The 23,767-nt window shown below is 37.5% G+C and overlaps 1 protein-coding gene across 3 annotated transcripts in view; it reads left to right on the top strand.

Moving 5' to 3' along the window:
• LOC129726161 (diacylglycerol kinase 1) overlaps positions 1–23,767 on the top strand; it is a 247,884-nt gene that overhangs the window by 103,801 nt on the left and 120,316 nt on the right. For all 3 annotated transcript variants that reach the window (XR_008728257.1, XM_055682855.1, XM_055682856.1), the window contains exons 4-5: positions 22,867–22,950; positions 23,235–23,317. Coding sequence is in view for 2 of the 3 variants with exons in the window: in XM_055682855.1 (XP_055538830.1) it covers positions 22,878–22,950; positions 23,235–23,317 (156 nt within the window). In the remaining variant the exon portion in view is untranslated. The remainder of the gene's footprint in view (positions 1–22,866; positions 22,951–23,234; positions 23,318–23,767) is intronic.

A 23,767-nucleotide genomic window follows, 5' to 3' on the forward strand; every position in this document is an offset into this window, starting at 1 on the left:
TTTGGAGGATGTATAGCTAATTTTCCAATCGATAGCTGTAAGAATAAGTTTCAAGCATTTGGAAGTGGACAATGTGTGAAGCTTTCGATGTTTTCGGGTTTTCAGTTTACTGTATGTTGCTAGTTTTGCTTGCATAGACAACAACCCACTTATAACCAAATACCGAAATAAAATTCTCCAATTCGCGCCCATTATTTCAATACGAACAATTTTTGACGGCAAACAATATTACTCCTGGATCAGCGGATGTAATTGAGTTTGGCTTATAACATATATCAACCAGCGAAGGATACGCGTAGTTTCGCTTGGTGCTCCTCAAAAATCCACCAACCGATGGCACGGAAGATGACATCGACGATGTGGATGGAAAATAACGTCGACAAAAAAAATTGATGTGAACTAACGTTAATAGCTTCCCAGAAGCGAACAGATGCATCCCGGCTTCCAGGAGATGACGAGCCAGAGTTCAGCAGCAACGACACGATGATGATGAAATATGCTTATCTTGATGGCAATTTATCTTTACGCTTCAGTTTTTGGGTTTATTATTTTCCCGCAAAGTTCACCGAAGGTGAAACTGCTAGGGGTTGACGGTGTGGTACAAAAAGTTCATATCATGTAGAGATTGTTTTTTTTTATTTTTCGATGACATAGAAACAAAATTGAATTCTTTTTTCGATAATCGGAAGAGTATTGTTAATTTAGAACACAGCTTCAACCTCAAAAATTTACTAACTTCCAGTTGTTTAATTTGTGATTCGTCGAAAAAAACTTGGCAAATAGAAACTTCAAACAATTTCATGACCACTGATCACCCCACTGAAACCCACTGTAGCCCACTACTGCGGCGAAAAATAAACATACGAACAGCGGTAACGCATCCAGCCGGTTCCCTTCCGCCGTGCCGGCCAAAAACATATAATCGGTTCTCGCGGGTGTTTACTTTTTCGCTCGATGCCGACAGAAAGCCGAAAAACGGTTTCCGAACCGTGTATGAATGATGGTACCGCAGCCGGTTGCGATTGTTTTTTTGGCGAATCGATAAATGGTCGTTAATTCACTAGGTGGAATTATTTATTTGCTATTCAAATAAACTGCGCGATTTCTGTTTGAAACTGTTCCGTTTACGAGCGAGGCGTTGACTTGAATTGGATCCACACATTTCCTTCTGAAAAAGGGGTTAGAATCTAGTCAAATTTTTTAGCGGAATGAAAAAAAAAAGCGAGGAGCACAATGTTCTTCCACTCAATCAGCATAATATGTCACTGAGCCAAAACTTCAGCCGGCAAATTCCATTACCCGACAGTTAATCACGGGGTTTCAACGCCTTTTAACCACAAACTTTTAGCCAACATCTAAATTCTGTCAGACGCCTCAGTCCGCTGATAAAACTTTCGCTTTCAATTTACCCATCCCGTCGCACACACATCGCTTTGCCGGGCACATAAAGACAGTTTATTAGGAAATTTCGGTAAACTTTTCCTTTTCGACCCGAGGCACAACGCACAGAGCACACTCAATCTCTCCACCCACTGATATGCACTTCATCAGCCGACCAAACGGCACTCTCTGCAGTGCCTTCTGGCAAACGAACAAGCGCCATGTATGTGTATGTGTGTATTTGTACGTGTGCTTGCGTTTTACTCGCAGACCCAAAATAGAGTAGAGTAGAATAAAAATGCTTGCAAGCTTCCTGGAACTAATTCCTCTGCACAGTCATCAGAGGAGATGTTCTGTGCGATTTGTCACTTCGCTGGAACTTGCTCGTTCTTTTACTCTATTGGAAGTTATTTGCTCCGGGTTACCAACACTGTAAACTTTGCTGTCATGTTACTTCAGAAGCTTTCGCAACCGGGAGAGGGGAGGGTTTCCCTTGGAGACCAAACCCCAAGTCGTTAGTAGATGAGTCAACATAGATATTCAAATCAAAATCGGACGCCATTATACTCCAAGAATGAGAAAGACATCTAAACATAATCTTATCGTCGACAGTATTACAATCTGACCGCGAGCATATTTCTTTTCATGTAGTAACTTTGATTGCTACCATTGTAAATTGAAGCAGCCTTCGGGTTGACTCCCGAGGGGTTCGTCATTTAGGTTTGCAGTTACCTTCTAACCAAAGCCAGTACTGTGAAATCCAATTTAACATTATTTATGAATCTAGCAGTAATAACCGGACACAATAATGCGAGCAACAGCTATAATCGCATTATAATAATGAAGCCGTCCATTATCTAGCCAATTATACGGCGTCGCAAATTAGATTCCAACTAGGTATACGGGGCAACGGCTTGAACAGGTTGGTTCGAGGAATAATGGTTCCCGTTCCATTCTATCAGCATAAAGTTCTCTCACTGCATTGGGCGGAAATGGCATCCGTTCGAAATGTTTCCTCGCAGTAGTGGTGGTAGGGCCAATTATTCCTCTGGCGGAGATAACCTGTGCTGATTCACGAGTGGTTATTTGAAAGTTTATTACGGAATAAATACCAATTAGTTATTTCGAGGAGAATCAACCTAGAACTGGGAACCCACGTTAGTAAAGGTAACCAGAAAAATATATGTCAGTAACTTTTTCAATTCTTTGTTTAGCGGTGAAAATAAAAAAATTGTTATAATTGGGTTAACAAGTACTTTTGATTAGGTATCAAAGCTGGAACCGAAACATTCAAGGTCAAGTTCAAAACATAACACTATAGGACGCTTTAGGTTTTTTATATTATGTACAATCCAATACGTTTTTACAATAACGCAATGTACAATTGAGAATATCCACTTGGATTTGGAGTTAAACTTGGACTTGAATTCGACCTTGAACTTGAATTCGAACTTGGACTTGGACTTGGACTTGGACTTGGACTTGGACTTGGACTTGGACCTGAACCTGGACCTGGACCTGGACTTGGACTTGGACTTGGACTGGGACTTGGACTTGGACTTGGACTTGGACTTGGACTTGGACTTGGACTTGGACTTGGACTTGGACTTGGACTTGGACTTGGACTTGGACTTGGACTTGGACTTGGACTTGGACTTGGACTTGGACTTGGACTTGGACTTGGACTTGGACTTGGACTTGGACTTGGACTTGGACTTGGACTTGGACTTGGACTTGGACTTGGACTTGGACTTGGACTTAGACTTGGCCTTGGACTTGGACTTGGACTTGGACTTGGACTTGGACTTGGACTTGGACTTGGACTTGGACTTGGACTTGGACTTGGACTTGGACTTGGACTTGGACTTGGACTTGGACTTGGACTTGGACTTGGACTTGGACTTGGACTTGGACTTGGACTTGGACTTGGACTTGGACTTGGACTTGGACTTGGACTTGGACTTGGACTTGGACTTGGACTTGGACTTGGACTTGGACTTGGACTTGGACTTGGACTTGGACTTGGACTGGCATTCTGGAATAAGGGTAAAAATTGAAAAAAGGTCCGAAAACATCGGGAGCGGAATGGAAATTTTCCACTGTCAACCGTTAATAACTCAGTCTATGTTTAACCGATTTCCTCCATTCTTGCAGCAATCAACTGGAAAATTAGCTAGCACTATTGAAAAACAAAGAGCCAGGTTTTAAACGCGAATTTTGACCGATACGAGGTGAAAACAAGGCCAAATACCATCCAATACGGATATTCTCGGAACCGGGTTGATATCCAGAGGTCGAAAAAAAAGCCCAGACTCCATTTTAAAATTCAAGATAGTGACTTGCGGCCTCTGGACAACGGCCAAAATGTTGAAATATCAACCAATAGGAATATTTCCGGAACTCAGAAACAGGGAATCATCTCTAGACTCCATTTTCAAGTTCAAAATGGTGACTTCTGGTGCCTGAAAAACAGTCAAAAATGACCAAATACTACTTAATATGAGTATGTACTCCCGAAATCAGGCTGATGCCCACAGGTAATTTCGAAATCCACAGTCGTAACTTCCGGTCTCAGGAAAACGGCTAAAAAATGAGCAAATATTACCCAAGAGATTTGAGATAGTAACTGGGGTCGATTTACTGCCTCTGGATATCATCCTGGTTTCGGAAGTACGCATATTGGGTGGTATTTGACCATTTTAAGCTTTTTTTCAGAAAATTTCAGCCACCATATTGAACTCAAATTGGCATCTGAGTTTAATTTCTGACCTCTATGCATCATCTCGATTACAGAAATACCCTCTCTTTAGGGTCGTCACGGTATTTCTGTAATCGAGATGATGCATAGAGGTCAGAAATTAAACTCAGATGCCAATTTGAGTTCAATATGGTGGCTGAAATTTTCTGAAAAAAAGCCTTACCACCCAATATGCGTACTTCCGAAACCAGGATGATATCCAGAGGCAGTAAATCGACCCCAGTTACTATCTCAAATCTCTTTAGGGTCGTCACATAATTTTCAGGTAATTATTTCATAAGTGTTGGATAAAATCTACTGGCGTGCAATAAAAATTCTACTGCTGTTCTAGTTATAAAGTCCATGTCAGTTAGATTTAAGACAAATTTGCTTGGTGCCTCTGACAGCTTAGTTGCATGGCTTAGTTCATACCTGTGTGATCGATCACTTCGGGTGAAATTGGGGGCATGCAGCTCAACTCCGTTTGTTAACTTGAGTGGTGTACCTCAAGGAAGTAACTTGAGACCGCTGCTTTTACAATATTTTTAAATGATGTTAGTATTTTGCTTGGTGATAGATGTACGCTTATATATGCGGATGACCTAAAACTATATTTCGCCGTGGAGCGCAAAGAAGATTGTCACCGTTTGCAGCAGTTACTGGATACGTTTGTAGAATGGTGCCATCGTAATAAGCTGATTGTCAGTATCCCTAAATGCTCTGTAATAACATTTTATCGGAACTCGCAGCCTATAATGTTCAACTACCATATCGATGGAGTCATGTTCAAGAGGGTTCAAGAGATGAATGTGACAATGGATAAGAAACTCTCCTTTGCTGCACGGGTAAAAATATTTTCCCGTTTTCATGACCTTTCAGGTCATGAAATCATGAATGTTGTTTTCCGACAGAATCATGACCTATGACTCATGATATCATGATGTCAACCCCGAATATCATGAGCTATAAAAAGCGTTTTCAAGAATGTGACTCATGGCTATTATAAGCGTAACACATCGCTGTCGCATGGACTCATAGAATCATGAGTTATGACTCATGATACCATGGGTTGGACTTTGAATATCATGAGCTACTCAGAGCGTTTTTATGAATACGACTCATGACTGCTAAAAACGTAACACATATCTGTCAAACTGTGCGCCGGTATATTCAGTGATTGCAAGTTTAGAAACCGTGATTAATACCGTAGGTGGACAAGCGTATTTCATGTGCAAAAAAAGGTTTTCGCGAGTGAACGTGTTGATAAAACATAAGACGAGTGTCCGGTTGCATAAATTTACTCAACACAGTATTATCAAGTGCGGTTGAAACTGACACAATTGTGGCAGAGAACATACGATTACTGCTAGAATTGCTGGATAAGAAGCTGTGCGGCGAGTGTCATGTGCCTATTAATGATTTGAAACCAGTGCCCCGCGGTTTCTGCGATGCCTTTTGTCACATCGGTTAGCAATGTTGTGAAATTAACGGTCGTGCCCACAAGGATTTGTTCGCACAAGGGACTGCCTGTAATCGCATAATTGTAACATTCGACATTTTATGGATTTCGTGCTTTTTATTGGAAAACGCTTAAAATAGTATGTACTTTTTACATCTGAAAAGATATATTTATGTTTGTTTGAAAAAAGTCGTAAAAATACCAAGTTGTTTTGTCACATTGCGTAAATAACCGCATAATTGTCACACTACTTAGCTTTTTCAACTTTTTTGTTAAAAAAGCTTCCATCCAAATCCACATCTGCATCGTTTGGAACTCGGAAGTTATTCTGATCCAGTAACCAACCACCGGTGATCCGTTTCTGATGTTCAGCTCATGCTTGTTGAATACAAGAAAAACTTCATTTCCCTTGTGATATATTTCAAAAGTACCTTGAAAGTGACGGAATAAAAGTATGATTGCGAAAATTTTTTCAATTTGCCTTAAAAAGTAATGTTCAATGTATACATAGTGTAAAGTAGTGCTTTCTTCATGATAGTAAGTTTATTTGAAGTGTCTATTTGCAAGAATTATTGGGAACAATGCATTTAAGGTCAAAATATAAAAGTGTCATTTTCTCGAACAACCAATTTTGCAAATGTTACAATTATGCGATTATGGGCAGGGAAGGCAATGCTTATTTATTTGTCCCGCCTGTAAAGATAAATTAGGCGGTAGAAGAATTCGTGCCTATTTTGCCGAAAAACTAAATAATGTGCCGGCTGTGCCAACGAATGCTGTTCAATTTAAACAGCTGTGTGTGTACGTAATTCCGCAAGCCGCGGCAGTAACTCGATCGATTTGAATGATCTTTCGGTTGCATCTATCACCCCCGCTTCCCAATCAGTTAGGTGGTGGTTGAATTCGCATGAACTGTAAACTGCAGATTGGTGAAATACCTGCGTGTTTTCCAACTAGGTTTTCTGACAAATTTCGCTAGCGGAAATTTGGAACTGTAAACTATCTTGACACATCACTGAAGTTGAGCATAGTAAAAACTTGTTTTTTTTTACGTAGAACTACTTTTCTCAGGAAGATCGGCTACATTGGAGTGAAAATGAAAATATAAAAACGGAATTTGATTATTTGAACTATTGTAGGTAGCGAACGGCGTCGGCAGTGGTTAAGATTGCTGCAGAAAACCTGCCGAAGCCTTTCGCTACCCTATTATTTAAAATTTTTATTGAAAAGTGTTTAAATAACAAGAAATAAAACAAAGTTTATTAAAAAGTCTTTAAAAAAGCAATCAGTTTACTAGTGAAGGATGGGTGCTAACTATGTAGCAGCGGGCAGCAGCGATAGCGGGTACCAGTAGCGGTAGTAGTAGCAGCGTCAGCGGTAAGTGTAACGGTATTACCTTTTCTAGTAAAAAGCTGCTTATGTGCGGTAGCGACAATTCCTCCAGTGAAAAACTGCCGTATTTTGGAAACACACAAACGGGGGTGTTGGCAATCAAAATCTGTCTGTCGTCAAATGTTTAGTCCGAAAACATCTTTTAATGTCTGGAATAGCACAGAGATGGGATCAGCATCGTATCCTAAATTGAATTAAAAAACTAATTGTCCTTTTAAGGATGAACAAAATAGTCAATTGAAGAGTTAAAATTTTGTCGTTCATACATTACACCTTAATCAAAATGTTGGTGTGCCTTGATATAGACGATTGTAAATTCGATATGATCTTCATGTCTCAGTACGAGTTCGAAATTTAAATGTGCACCAAGGAACAAATAACTGAGTGACCAACTTTTTTATAAGTAGACCCTGTCGATGTTTTCCACAATAATGCGAAGAAGCCCAGTTTAGAGCAACCATCAACGTCAAACATTAGTTATACTATTCAGGATGTCCATGATTTTCAACACATTGCTTTCTGAGAGAATTTGAGGCGACATTTTGACGACAACTTATAAACATTTAAGCATCTGATAGGAACAGCTTTCACTACATTTACACAGTTTACCTAACTACAATTGATCCGCTGCATCACGCCACGCCATTCCGATGCGTCTTGAAGCAATTATTTTTGGCTGATCGTGCTCGCGAGTAGGGGAGCGCACGCGAATAAGACCGTAAAAAGGAGTGTGTGTGTCCATGGTTTCGGGAGCGAAGAAAACTCGCAAGCGTCAACACTCGGTGGTGTGAAATGAAGGAAGTGTGAAAGAACGAGAGACAGTTCGAATGGTGGAGGTACTCCATTGTGTGTGTGATTTCGGTAGCGGTGAGAACACTACTTGGAGTATCGCATGCTTGTTTAGAGCGAGTTTAGCAACACTGGAGCATACAACCATAAACCATCTGTAGTTAAAAAAAAAACTTTAGAACAAGTTGTTTCCCTTGTTTTGTGTAGCAAAATATTTTTTTGTGTGTATACTTTTATCGGTAAGATAAAACTGTTATCTGCAACTTTTCTGAAAAAGTCACACCGATTAAACAAACCGTTCTGTCTCTAAAAATATTTTTTAACCATCCATAAGGCAATCCACGGATGACGTTTCACTGCTTGTACGTTTGTAATTGTTTTTTCAAGTTGCAAAACCAAAACACAACCAAACACAAAATCTTTCAATGCCGAAAAAAAATCTAAAGTGATATTTTATTATTAGGTAAAGGATTGTCACTAACCATATTGGAGCAACCGATCGTTTGTTTTTCGTGCTTTTCGATCTGGGTTGCATCCAAGTTGCGACCGTTCAAACATACCTAAGGCTGTCAAAAGTTGAAAACTAACTGAAATCAGCTGACCGCACCTGTCTCGTCGATTGCCTTAGCAACATCCATAAATTACGTAACGCTAAAAACCCAATTTTTGGACCCCCACCCTCCCATATTTAACGAAAAGTAACGCCAAAACCTACCCCTCCATAATAATTACGTAACGCTGTAGAAGAATAAGCCAAATAAAAACGCTCATATTTGGAAAGTCTCCCCATGGATTTTTTGTTACGTAACGCTGATCTTACCTTCCCCTACCCTATATAACAAATCGTAATGCCAAAAAATATATCCCCCCTCTCTCCTATAGGTATTACGTAATTTATGGATGCCGCCAAATTATTCGTGACCAAGAACAAAAAATAACAATAGCACAATATGACATCTTCAGCCCATAAAAACATCTATGCAAAGTGTAAATGCAATGCTATGCAAATGACATTAAAAAAAATAGATGAGAAACATTTTGTGTTCTCTAATGTCATCGATTAAGCTTTACAGTACTTTTTTCAGAAAAAATAAAATCCGTTAGGAAAAACGATAAAAAATGGTTGAAATGTTATTATAAATTGATCAGGGTATCGAACGTCTTTGGCAGGTTTTTGCATAATACCGCTGCAGAAAAGCTGCCAAAGAAAACTTATTAATTTATGTTTTACTTTGTTTTGCCGTGCAAATCATAAATAATACTGACTGTCGAACTCGTTACTACAAACGCAAATCCTCAAACCCGTAACGGTTTGGCATCTAAGACCGTGAACAAAATCTGATCTTTTACGATTTTTAGTTTTAAGTTGAAAAATTATGATTTCAATAATTCATAATCCTGAATCAAATTCCAACTTATCAGAGTGATGAATCCAATTCAAAGTTTATGAACTTTATCCTAAGTTTAATGAATTTTTATTGTAGTTTCATGAAATAAATTACTGACTTCATAAACCAAAACACGAATTCAATTATAATGTCTAATTTCATTCGTGGAACGCTAGATCACATGAATCATATTTTAAGTTTCTTGATCGATAAATCATGACATTAAGATATAATGAACCAAAGTGAAGTTTCATAAATTCAATGTACACCCAGTCCGCACAAATGACATGTTGGTGACCTTAAAGAGAAGGTTAAAATTCGTATTAGGAATATGTTCTGTAAATGGTCAGGAATGCTGGAAAAGCGTCGAAATGGCGGGGCTTAGAGCCTTATACAATTTTCTGCATTTACATGTTTTCAACTGTGTCATATTTATAGGAGAAACCAGAAACGTTTCTAATTTTGTTTTAAGTTGTCATCGTGAGTTGTATTTTTATCAACACATTCATGAATATTTTTCGTGACAAAGTTCTAAAATAAAATATACTGTTCGTGACCAACTCCCGAACATTGCTATTTAATTTCTTTTATTTCGCCGATAAAATTTAGAAATGATTGAACGTGTACATATTAGCAATAACATAAAACAAGTTGAATTTGCGATGAATGCCAAAAGCTATTTTCAAATGCAATGGATTACTCTTATTGTAATTTTGTTATAAAATATATGAAAATTATCAAGGAAAACTTCTACATCATATTATGGTTTAATTTTATAATATATGTACTACTTTCGTCAAGCATTGCCTCTATTTTAGTGAGCCAACAAACTTTAGGTGCTCGTCACCAATTCTTGGTGACTTTCGTAAAAAAGATGAATTCCACTCAATAACGGTTATGAATCATTTCTTTATTCTTAAATAAACGTCAATTAATACGGGGACTCTTTTGAGACTAATCGAACGTTAGTTTCAAGAAATATGTGACCTTATTAATCTCAACTAATCTTTTCGAAGCTACTTTATTAAAAAGGATAGTTACTAAAATTCCGCGAAATTTTTGAAAAGATCACATATTTATAACATTATTTGACATATTCTTTACAAAAGTCACGGTGACTAAAAAGTAACATTTGTTGATTGAAGCCCGATGTTCACTTTTTCTGATATTCATTTAAACTAGAAGAGATGATTACGAAAATCACTGCTTTAATTTAAGGAGTAAATGTAGTAATGAAGATAGAAAATTAAACTAACTGAAAATGTGATTGTAGAAACTACGAAAAATATAGTTCAGCAGGTGGGACTCGAACCCACAACTTCCAATCTCCGGTCAGATGTGTTCCCGTTACACCACCGCAGAACGTTAAAGACGTAGTTCTAGAATCGAGTTTTGTATCGCTTATCCAATTCTCGCACTTCGTACATTTACTCAGTAGAGACTATTATTTATAGCTGGCTATTGTTTCAACACCCTCAGTGGAAGTTGGAATGACTTCTCAGTGTGAGAGATAGAAACGTGCCAGTAAGTTGCCATCTCTACCAGCAGCAACATCGACTTGCGTCACAAACATTTTTACTCTTCTTTTTTCGACTCTAAGCAAAGTCATGCTATTTTTTAATTTTAATTTAAGGAGTAAATGTAGTAATGAAGATAGAAAATTAAACTAACTGAAAATGTGATTGTAGAAACTACGAAAAATATAGTTCAGCAGGTTCGAGTCCCACCTGCTGAACTATATTTTTCGTAGTTTCTACAATCACATTTTCAGTTAGTTTAATTTTCTATCTTCATTACTACATTTACTCCTTAAATTAAAATTAAAAAATAGCATGACTTTGCTTAGAGTCGAAAAAAGAAAAGTAAAAATGTTTGTGACGCAAGTCGATGTTGCTGCTGGTAGAGATGGCAACTTACTGGCACGTTTCTATCTCTCACACTGAGAAGTCATTCCAACTTCCACTGAGGGTGTTGAAACAATAGCCAGCTATAAATAATAGTCTCTACTGAGTAAATGTACGAAGTGCGAGAATTGGATAAGCGATACAAAACTCGATTCTAGAACTACGTCTTTAACGTTCTGCGGTGGTGTAACGGGAACACATCTGACCGGAGATTGGAAGTTGTGGGTTCGAGTCCCACCTGCTGAACTATATTTTTTCGTAGTTTTTACAATCACATTTTCAGTTAGTTTAATTTTCTATCTTCATTACTACATTTACTCCTTAAATTAAAATTAAAAAATAGCATGACTTTGCTTAGAGTCGAAAAAAGAAAAGTGAAAATCACTGCGACAATGTTAATAACATATAAGTTTTTTCAAAAGGTCACAAATTTTATTGAACAAAACTTTTGACAAATATTCTCTCACAGAAGTTACAGTGACTAACAGGGGAAATTATTCCTATGAAGGTCACCCTGAAGTTATCAGAAAAATTTAAATGTACCTTTTAATGACTTAGTGACTATTCTAAGACAACATACCATTTGTACTTCAAATTACCACCGTGACTACTTAATGGAAAAAATAATTTCGTTTCACAAGTGGAATAATTTCGCCTGTGACCCTTCAGAAAAGAATAAATAAATTTTAGTTCAATTATCACAGGGACAAAATAAAAGAAAAATTTGTTTTATAATCATAGCGCTAGTGTCTTTTGTAAGAAAACTAACACAAGTTTTTCTATAAAAAGTAATGGTTACTCGCGTACAAAAACTATTTCCATATTATTTTTGAAACATTGGGGGACAATTGTAAGAAAAAAGACTTATTTTTTAACTAGCCCAATCAATCATGAGTTCAATTCATGGTTTTTTCTAAATCAAAGAGAGGTTTTATAAATCGAACACCCGATTTCATGAGTCAAATGCTATATGTCCCGACTCGCACCTCATGATTTCATAAATCAAAATCATGGTTCCAGTAGCCAAAGCAAGAATTCATAAATCGAACACCCGATTCCCCGTAGCCAAAGCAAGAATTCATAAATCGAACGCCCGATTCCCGGAGTCAAATGCTATATGTCCTGACTCGCAACTCATGATTTCATAAATCAAAAGCATGGTTCCAGTAGCCAAAGTCAAATTTAATCCATAAATCATGGTTTCAATCCAAATTGCTCATGATGTCAGCAAAGCAGTAACGCACGGGGTTCGTTACGAACAATTGGCTCATGATTCCATGAGTCTTTACTCATGGTGTATATTCATACCATGAAAATACATCCAAATCATGAAATCATGAGTCATTTTGCCCATTTTCGAGATTTTATTTCTACCCGTGTGGTCATCGATCGGCCGTCATTGCTAAGGCTAATCGTCAGCTGGGGTTTATAATCAAAACAGCCAAAAATTTTAATGATCCGTATTGCTAAGCTCTGCGATCCATCTTGGAGAATGCTTCACTAGTTTGGCTTCCACATCAACTGACCTGGAGTTTACGAATTGAAAGAGTTCAAAAGAGATTTGTTCAAATTGCTTTAAGAAATCTGCCATGGCGTGACCCACAGAATTTGTCTCCACTCCATACGGTGATCGGTGCAAGCTTATCAATCTTGACACCCTAGCTCGACGACGGAAGATTCAGCAGGCAACATTTATCGCTAAGCTTATAAACAATGAAGTAGACTGTCTTTACTTGATTTTCGTGTTCCATCTCGTGCTTTTAGGACTTCTACTCTTCTCCAAACATGGTTTCATCGCACAGCGTTTGGATTTAATTCCCCTATGTCTTCGATGATACGTGCATTTACTTCTGCTGAAGATTTATTCGAATTTGGTGAGCGTTCCAGTTGTTTCTCCAGTTGAGTAGCAAGATTTGCTTGTTTTACATTATGACGTTGACGATTGTGATTCATCCATATTCATTAAAACTTTATGTTAGATGGTTAAATAAACTAATAATAATAATAATAATCGACCTCATAGCACGCGGTGTTATTTTCACGTTTTTTCGCGATAAACACCAGTTAGAGCTTCCCACGCCTGAACACGGGCCCAAACCAGCACCGACGCGGCGCTCTGGAACCGTGGAATGTTTATGCGGGACGGGGAAGTGCTGGCCAACGACGGTGCCCACAGCTGTGCATGTTGGACATTGTGTGGCTGTTGTAAGACAAAGAGTTTTCACCTGAAACTCGAAGTCCTTACTGCACGGTACGTTACGTTACGTGCGCGGTAAACAAAAAACAAAAGCCAGCAAGTCACTATGCTCGTCGGTTAGCCTATACTCATTTCTAGGCTAAAGCTGAGAACAATACCAGTACACAGAATGCACATGGTGCGCACCTGCACAACGATGGAAGGTTGTATTCGAACTTTGTGAGTACCTTGTAAATGACTTTGGCAAAGAGTTTCATGATTGCCAGAGGTTTCGTTAGATAATTATAATTATTGAGTCAGTATTCATGACCAACTGTGCAATAGGGTGAGGCCTGTTTTAAAAAATGTTCTCGGCACCAGTTTTCCCAGGCAAAAAGACCTCCGAGCAGTTCCACAAAAAATATCCCAGTTTTAATTTTTTTTTTGGAATTGTCATTTTGATTTTGCTGAAACTTTGCATAGACGTTTCTATAGGCAAAAGATGCCATTTGTTTAATTTTTTGGAACACGACTCATTTTTGAGAAGCTATTGAAAAATGCTATTTTGGGAGGGTATTGATGATTACAAATATTTTTAGTGCTAAAACTGTTTGTTCGGTATGAGGTCTTCGGCAAAAATATTTTTTTAGAGTGTATAATTTTTTCAGAAAGACAAAATTATTATCTACAATTTTATCTTCCCGAAAAAATTATACACTCTAAAAAAAATATTTTTTTGTTGTGAAAAAAAGTTATAATAAAAATTAACTACCTGAAAAAGCTTATTTTTAAAAAATCTATTTTTTATATAAAAACAATGCAACCGGTTCGATTTTTTTAAATTTATTTTTCGAGGGCTATATATTTTCAATTTATTTTTCGAGGGGCATATTTTTTTTGGAGGGACAAAGTTGTTATCTATAATTTCGCCGGAGACACTATCAAACAAACTTTTTTGGCTGTAGAAATATTTTTCATTTCCTATAGAGCACTCCTTTTTTAAACGTGGACCATCGGCTATTTTTCTTGCATCTGCCTGTTATTAGCAATGTCGTCTGTATATTTTCCCCACGTTTTAACTTGCTTTTTATATTGTCTTAAAAAAACTCATATTTCTACAGGTCTTTTCCTTTTTAAAAAAACTTTTTTCTTCTAATTAATGTCGCTAGTATTGTCATTATTCATTATGTTTTTTCATCAGGTTTTTTTTTAGTAATACGCCTTCGATCGTTTTCTTTGCTTGCCTCTGATTGGGCACCTTGACTTTTTCCATTTAGGTATCCCACCGCTGTCACCATCGTGTGGAGTCCTCCGTTGAAACCCACTAGGTCTTGTGATATTTTTCGAAGAACACGCGACAAAGTTTTGGCCAGAGAAAATATCATCACAGTACTGCCGGTACACGCAGAACTGTCCCATACTGATTTTGACACTTTTGAGTTATCGTCGGGAATCGACTTAATTGTTATCATATTTTCCGAAAAAAATCTAAAATTGATACTTTTGTATGGAAAAACATGGAAAAATACCAAGTTGTGTTCGTCCTATATTGAAAGTACCCGCATTACAGTCCCACTGCATAGTGGTACAAACTGCGAACATATAATTTTGCTCCAGATTAGTGTATATCGGATTATTTAAGGCATATAGAAGTATGTAAATCAATTGACTAGACTAATGTTATTTTTCTGTAGTACAATCTACGTTGCCGGTGATACTGCCGGTTGTTGGTTGAATTTATATAGGATGGGACAAAATATGCGAGTACTTTTGAAATGTACCCGCATGTTTTGTTCCAAATTGTTTTTTTTTTTCAGGTTATATAACGTAAAGCCAATTCCATCCATGTTTTTTTGTTCTCAACGTTAAACTTGTGGTGCCATAAAACTGTTCTGATCATTGGTTTTGGATGTAATAGCTGGAAATCAGGAAATTTACGGAAAATATTAAATCGCCGTTTTCTCAACTTGTTGGTTTTTCATTATGGGACAGTTATCCGGGTACCTGTACGTCAAAAAAACACAAATGTTTCTGAACAACCACTCGATTCCCTTTGTACCACAAATACGCAACCCAACGAATCCACCTCAGTGTCATCCAATCGAAGGTTTCTTTGGGATTTTGAGTTCCTTCGGTGCAAAAACAATTGGAGGTTAACGAATTGTAAACAGTTGATCGGTAAAATCAAAAGATGGATTCGACAAGCTGACTTGAAGACCGTACAATGCTTTTGTTTCGCGGACCTTTCTCAAATGCTCAATATTTTTTAGTAATTTACAATGAATGTATCTTCATGAATCAGTTTTTCTTTAAGTACTTCCAAGGTGGAAGGTGGTTTTGACAAAAACAAAAAATTCCAAATTTTTAGTTGTCCCCCGTTATGGCCATTTCATTCTCTAAGAGCGAAAGTTCTAATCACTAAGAGAGCTAAGAGCGGCTATTAATTATTGCTCTCGATCTGTGAACTCACCTAGGCCACCTGCGACACTGGTGGAACTGACTGACCTACTTTTTGCACAAAAAATTTGCCATTTTTTACTTTTTTGTCTTAACCTTAACGCATAGTAGAAGGCTGTGTGCTAGCTTTTACCGTATAATTTAATACCCCGATAGAAAACTGCTTCTTTTCTGATAACTGTTTCAAATAATATTAACGGTAGACCTATTGGATGAGGCAGGAGGAACGGGGTTGCCGTCACAACTGTAGCACAAAACGACATCTTCAGCCTATAGGAACATCTGTGAAAAGTTTCAACCAAATCATAAAAGGTCGATCAAATCCCTATGTTGTATGGTTGTATGGAATGGTACTACACCAACAAATCAAATGACCATGTGCATCCATTTTAAGAAAATCGATGGGGACGCATCATGCACTGTGCTCCTAAGGGGTAAAAAGTAGAACTTAATTCCTTAGTTAGCGCATTTTGTCTTTATCTTATTTTAATGGTGTCTACGAAACAATTGTTTGTAGGAATGACTCGCATATTTTTCTGTTATTTTTCGATAACTTCAAGAACGTATTGGGTAAAAGGGGCAAGTGGAGAATACTTTTTCTCAATGATTTGCTCAAGTACTACAAGCTGCAATTATTTTCATTCACCTCAATCCACTAATATTGAAATACGGAGAGCATGAGCTACAGTAGTTTTCCATGTTTTTCGTGGTTTTTCGAAAATCTCCATGAATTATAACATTAGCACACATTTTCAAAGTACAAATGCTCTTAAATTTTCAATACGTGACAAAAACATGTGATTGTATACTATCCAGTAACTACGAGAACACCATATGTATTTTAATCTTAAATGTGCTATTACTTTGTAAGGAAAAGCTCTGGAGATATGTGGTCTTTGACAAAAACTTCATCAAAGAATGAAAATAAATGAAAATTATTCAAATAACACCGCATGTTAGGAAAACTCGTTTCTTTTTCGTTAAGTGCAGGAACATAAAATTTTAACCAATCGACAGATCCACATGCTTTTATAGAATAAACTTTTCGATCGAATTTCAATGAACTGCCAAGCATTCCGAAGAAACGCAGTGAATAATCACGCCAGGTGCAGCAAAAGGTGTTAATATTTAATTTTGATCTTAAACTGGGTACGCGACTTTCGTTTGTCGGTATGCAAACATCATTCGAAACTCGCTACTGGCTTTGTTCCGTTCATCCATTTTTCATTCGTGTATGTATCGGAGTACCAAACAAAAACACCTTTCTTTTGTACCACGCTGCCAAGTCAGCCAGCAGCCATCCAACAACAATAATACGCCAACGCTCAATGAAAGCACTTTATTAAATTTTCATCCTTCCTCACAATTCAGCGTGAAATCCGAACAATGTGAGACTAGGGTTGTAAAATCAAACAAGAGCACAGATGGGTGAGTACATACATACAGGAACCGGAGGAGGATACCGCCAAATTTTGAAAGGAAAGGATGCTTGAGTCAATATCGCTGTAATGGGATTTCTGTAACTTTTGAACGAAATGGGTCGACTTGTGGGTTATTTTCCGGTTACGGTGGTTTGCATCTCAGCTCTTTTTGAGCGACTTCAGTTTGACTAGGTATTTATAGCTACAGATCAAACAGTCGATTATTGCTTGCGATTGTATGCTAAACAAAAGTTGAGAACTGGAGCAAATGGAAGTGGTTGAATTTGAAAATGAACTTGCGAATGTAGCTGTAAAATTCAGTACCTCCGATGTCTTCTAGGCAAAGCTTATTTTAAATCATATTTGTGCCGCTTCGCTGCCAATGAGAAAGCCTTAGTGGAAATCGTTTGGATATCTTTCGTCTGCGACGTGATTTCGCATGGCTAAATCGAATTTGACCTTGTTTTGATGTCCCGTCGTCGTCTGGTTGCCGGCATTGGGCATTGACTTCGAAAATGAACCGCCCACCATTCACTGCGCCAGATGCTTAGGCGAGTGACAAATAACCGGATAATGTGGGCGAAATAAGGCCAAAAATTATTTCCGTTTGCTTTTGCACGAGAAGCCCTTCCCAGCATAATGGCGCTTTATTCCCGGTCATCCGTACCGACAGATGACAGGCAAAGTCAACAAGATAGAAAACACATGCTTCACTAATGAGGTTAGAGATCTTATTATTTGATATTTTGCTTTCATCACTTTTACAACTAACTACTATACTTTTTGCGTACTTTAAACCCTTATTTGCAGAACGTGAATAGTTTCATCATTGGTTGGATTAATTGAAATATCAATAAATTCACATATTATTGCTTGATCACGTTTGTTTCCTAATAATTCAATCATAGAATAGCTGTAACGATACAGTACAAAAGCGACTATGTTTTCTGATACAGTAAGGTCGCTTTTTACGCGGTTTTTTTTTACGCGGGTTGCTTTCCTCCATTACTCAAAAACGGTACAAGATATCGACCTCATTTCAATCACGTTTTCCGTTTCAGGCCACGAGTGATCATATATCAGTTTTCAAAAAAATTCACAATTTTTGGTGTAAATACTCAAAATTTAAAATATTGAATTTTGGTCTCTAGATTGACCACTATCATATTCAAACGAGGTTTTAACGTTTTGGGACGGCTTTCTTTGTTATATTTGCAACTCAAAAAAATCGTTTTTTACGCGGGCCCATACAAATTTGGAACGCATCCCCCGCGTAAAAACGACCTTAGTGTATTTTAATTACGTGACGTGAAATCGTTTCCCTCGATTTGCGAGTATCAACGTTTCAGTAATTCATACCCGAAAAAAGAGGCTATGAATCTCTACTTGGAACAAAAACTGACAGTGTGATGACCACAATCAAGTTGACCAAAACAGCTGTTGCCTGCTAATGATACGTAAAAGTTAGACAAGTACGTGACGATGAAGCAGCACATGTTCCATCATAAAACTATTCTTCTGCTCCAACTGCAGGACAGGTGAGCGTAAATTCAGTGCCAAGTGGAACCCACTCGGCATGGTATCCTTTACCAATTTGGCACAAGCACAGAGTCAAAATTTTCTCGATTGGCTGTGGGGCTTAAGCTAAAATGTGTTTGTTCTCGGTTCAATCACGTCCGTTTCCAGCCGAATGAGGAATTCGTTTATGTGCCCGCAATGACCAAGAAAGTGAACGTGATCCGGTTTGTAGAGTAGGCAAAAGTTTTTCCACTGTTCATTTCAGTTGCGTGCCATGAATTAAGTATTTACTGGGTGGCGCTGGAAACTATTTAAAGAAATGAGCGGAGCTTCTGAAATTAACTAATTTTCGAGGTTGCTTGGAGAGGCACGGAGACCAGAGACAATCTTAGGAATCTGGTTTAAGTTGATGTCAAGCTAAATTTAAAGGCACGAATCAAGTAAATTAGAATCAAAAAGAAGTTTCTATTACACTGGTGAAAACATGTTTTGCCCTAGAGCCAAATTGAAAAACAATGAAAAATTACAGCTTTTTAACCATTCCTGTGAATTTTGGTACGCCTAGCAAAGACCAAACCTAGAAGCGACGAACCCAGTGAATAGTTATTCTGCGGTCTTTCGGACGCACTTCTGTATTTACTAGGGAAAGTTTTTAGTGTGTAGAATTCGGGCGATCTCGAATGCGGCAACAGAAAGCCAACACAGGGGTAACACATGAACATGATTGATAAAATTTAATTTAAAAAAGAGTTAATAGAGAAACCACACTGGTGGCAAGCGAAAGTAGTTGATCGTGTAGGTTGAAGAAAAATGTTATAATGAATGATTGTAGGATTAATTTGATGGAATAAATTTTAGATCTGATGATGGCTGAACGGCAGTAAGTCGAAACGTTATGAAAACAATTGTGTTGTAATCACCGAAAATAATCAACCACAAAACATAGATTTACACGGTGACCAAAACTCAAATAGTATATTGCAAGCAGCTGTTTGTTGCCTAACCGGATATTGACTTTTTTTTAATGTTTGAATGTTGAGGTCGGTACAGTGACGCTCATATTAATAGTTCGCTCATATTAATAGACCTCTGGGCTTGTAAACGGTCAACACTTTCCTTTGATTTTGTTTCCTTAGTAGTAGGCTTTCGCCCGTAAATGTAGAACAACCATCGCCTTTCACACAAAGAACAGATGGTCAATTGACACCCGCGCATCGATGAGATGCACACTGTCATACGTTGGGCGATGTTATTTTGGCAACATTTGTTGTTCAAATTCAGAGCATTAAATGCGCGTTTTGAGAGGACACATTAGTTAATTAGAGCTTGAACTTTTGCGTGTATGATTTTTTATATCCTTTTCATACTTGTTCATTCCATTATGACGAGAAAATTGGAATAAAATATTTTCAATTTGAAATTACCGTAGGATAAAAAATATAAAACAAAATAGCGACGAAAGTGCAATGAAGAAAAAAAAAATAGAAGAAATGTAAAGGATGCTAGATATACCCAAGATTTTTAATTGAAAAATTTCATTGTTTTAAAATATTTGAATAAAAAAAAGGTAACACTGCTGCCGAAAAGACAAAATATATTTGGATGTCTTGATAAGCAGAAAAGTTCTGAATATCATTTGTTGGGTTGTTGTATGGGTTAGAAAGTCAACAGATATTTTCCAATAAATCTGATTGTTTGATGTAAAATTGAGAAATTCATAACTAGTGTCGTAAAAATTTGATTCATATTACCACGGAGTGATAGTTGTTTATTACGTGGAATTTTCCAAAAAACACGATAAAATTATCAAACTTAAAATAAAAATGTTGCCGAAAATTCTAAATTTAGATTTAATAACAAAAATATTATATCTGGCAACACTTCTGGGTGAAGTTTATATTATGCTAGATTCAATAACTAGTTTTGGTTATAAAAAAATCAACATCTTGGTGTTGAAAACAATAATCTAAATCTGGTAGACCGTTGAAAGTTATGTCGTTGATGAAGATGTCAATAAATGGAATTTTACAACATCTGTTTTGGAGATCAGAAGCAATATCCAAGTAACAAAACTAGGAATATCGAGGTTTTATAGCGCTTTTTTGGCTATATTGAGCCATATAAAACTTTGATAAAACCAATATTGCTACTAAGGTAGTAAGCTGTAAAACTTTGAATTTGATCATATTTATTGGTCTACCCACATCATTCAATGGTCTTTTATCGCTACTCACGAAAATGGTGTTTTTGACGCAGAAGATAAGGAGCGTCCCATGAAAAAAAAAAAAACGTTGACGCACAATTGGAGGTGACACCAAGCAAACGATGAAGGAAAAACGGTCACAATATAAGTAACAACACGGCACGTGATTCTTTTGCACGACAATGCTCGATTACATATTGCTAACGTCAACAAAATCTATCTGGAATCGCTAAAGGAGGCCGGGTTCTAAACCACGTGGTCTGATTTTGCTCGATTCCTACAACCCCCTACTTCTCGTGATTTTTCGTGATAGTTTTTGTTGAACAGTTGTCAACACAGGTTAAGCCAAGAGCTCAAACTGGAAATAAAATGTGATATGCAACACAACTCAACGTTAAAAAATGTAATTCAATAGCCTTCAGCAGAAAAACAGTAACACCACCTACAAACATTTTCTTAGGAAACCAACAAGTAGAAAAATGCAAAATCGTAAGGGACCTAGGCGTAGTCTTAGACTCCAAACTTACATTCATAGAACATGATAACACAATAATAAACAAAGCAAATAGTATGCTGGGCTTTATAAAACGCTTCGGCCACAATTTTCAAGACCCATATACAACCAAACTATTGTATATTACATACGTCCGACCAATTCTGGAATATTGTAGCATTGTATGGAATCCATATATTGTCACACATGAAGAACGCATTGAATCTGTCCAAAAACAATTTCTTTTGTACGCGCTTCGTAAGCTAAATTGGACAGCATTTCCCTTACCATCATATGAAGCACGCTGCATGCTTATAGACATACAAGCACTTAAAGAACGCCGCGAACTTTCAATGCTTTATTTTATCAATGACATTATTTCTCAACGCGTGCAATCTACTAAATTATCATCACAACTTAATTTTTATGCACCCAGTCGTCAATTAAGAAATCGTAAAATATTTTCGGAAAACTCTCACAGAACTAACTACTCAAAAAATGGCCCAGTAAATCGCATGATGCGTGACTATAATCAGCACTGCGAAAATATCGACATCACCATGGGCAGAAATCAAATAAAAAAACGACTAACTACTGGAAATAATGTATAGAATATAAGAAAACATTGTATTATTATAGCCGTAGTCTACATTTGCTTGACGAAATAAATAATTAAATAAATAAATTTGCTACAGTTTTTCAGCCATTCCTGTGAATTTCGGTGCCTCTATACTGCCGTTCCAAGCATAGTTGGCCCATGTTCCACACAAACCTTATGCACGCTGGGACAACTATGCTTGGAACGGCAGTATACAAGTCAGAAATGCGTAGTCTTTATAAATTTCCTGAAAAAGCGTTGTCGTGCAAAATAATCACTTGGTTGTGTCGATTCTTATACGGTGACCCTTTTTGCTTGATCGCTTGGCTGAAACGCAATATTTGTGACAAATATTGGGGTGACCCCCAGTCCTGGCTCCACGAGTTTTTCCACAGCTTTAGGATGCTCCTTGTCTTTTACGTCGAAATTATTGATTTCATAACGTTAAAGTCATTCACAACATGTTTTTCTCGGATTATGAACACAATTACAATGACACATTTCTGATAAAATTCGAACATCAAAGGGAACATAAGAGCTTCTCTCTAGACACTTTTGTTTATCATCTCATTTCATTGGTCAAAAAAGTAGAGAAATCATGGATAACATGTTTCGGATTTTTTTGTATTGTTCATCAATCAACATAATGTGATGTTACTAAAACAATTTTTTAGAAACTTTCTCGATATAATATTGCTAAAGTTATGACTCATGATTTTTTTAGATTCGCGGTAATAATGACCTCAACATTAAATGTTTCATGAAAATCACCAAAAACTAGGAGTAATCGTAATCACTTATCTGCAAACTCCAGCATTAGAAGCAAAGCAGAATCTGTTTTGTCATTCCTTGCGACAGTCTGCCAAATTTCCCTGTATACAAAACATAAAACTTTTCTCCCCAACTTAAGTAATCAGTCATCTATCATTCACGTTTTTATCCTTCTTTCAGAGTACACAACGATGGCAGCTAACGTTTTCAAGTGGGAAAAACTATCGCCAAGTGAATTTCAGCAGCTGCAGGATCTTGCATCGTGTAAGTTACTGAACGCAAACGGGTAAACTGTGTCACTACCCCTTCCATTCATCCATCCAACCGCATTTGCACCACGAAAACGCTTTTCTCATCAGCCAGCAAAACAACCCTTTTTTATTTCAAGTTTAACCGCTTCTCCTCTTTCCTGTCCAAGAATAGATTTCGACTTAGCAGTTCGCACTAGATTGCTTTTTCCTTTCTCGTGTCCCGCCCGGGTGGTGGTTGAGTAAGTGAGACATGTGCTTATCTATTTAGTCGCATTTTCGTTTGCTTTTGTTTTGCAGACTCCACGAAAAAGCTGCAGAATGTGCTGCAGGAGTTTTGCTCGCCCAGCACTCCATCAGCGTCACGCTTTCAGCCGGATGGGGTGAGTAGCGATTCGCTTGTTTTTTCTTTTTCTTCACTTTGGCACTTCGATTAGGCGCGGTGAGTTGGGTGGGAATGCTACACTTTTGGTGTAATCGAATCCCACACAGCAAATGAAATGTGAAATTAACAACCAACCACCCGCCAGCCGGAGTTCGTTAGATGTCGTCTCTATCCTGGCGTGGCGCATGCAGGTTGGCAAACGGGTATTCTCAGTTCGTCGTACAGTTTAGGCACATGTCCAAATCGGTGGAATGTTGAAAGCGGCTTTCCGTACCGTTGGTTATGTCAACAAATTAATCAATGTCACTTAGAAAGTAATTTCTTTCCAATTCAAAATCTAGACAAGATTGATTGTATGAAAGGGAAGCATTCTTTGCACTGTGGGATTTCTGACTCAATGCTATTTTGTCAACATTTTTGTTTAGGTATTCAATGATTTGTAAAATTA

The sequence above is a fragment of the Wyeomyia smithii genome, chromosome 2 (assembly GCF_029784165.1).
Source record: "Wyeomyia smithii strain HCP4-BCI-WySm-NY-G18 chromosome 2, ASM2978416v1, whole genome shotgun sequence".
In the NCBI taxonomy this organism is placed as follows: Eukaryota; Metazoa; Arthropoda; class Insecta; order Diptera; family Culicidae; genus Wyeomyia; species Wyeomyia smithii.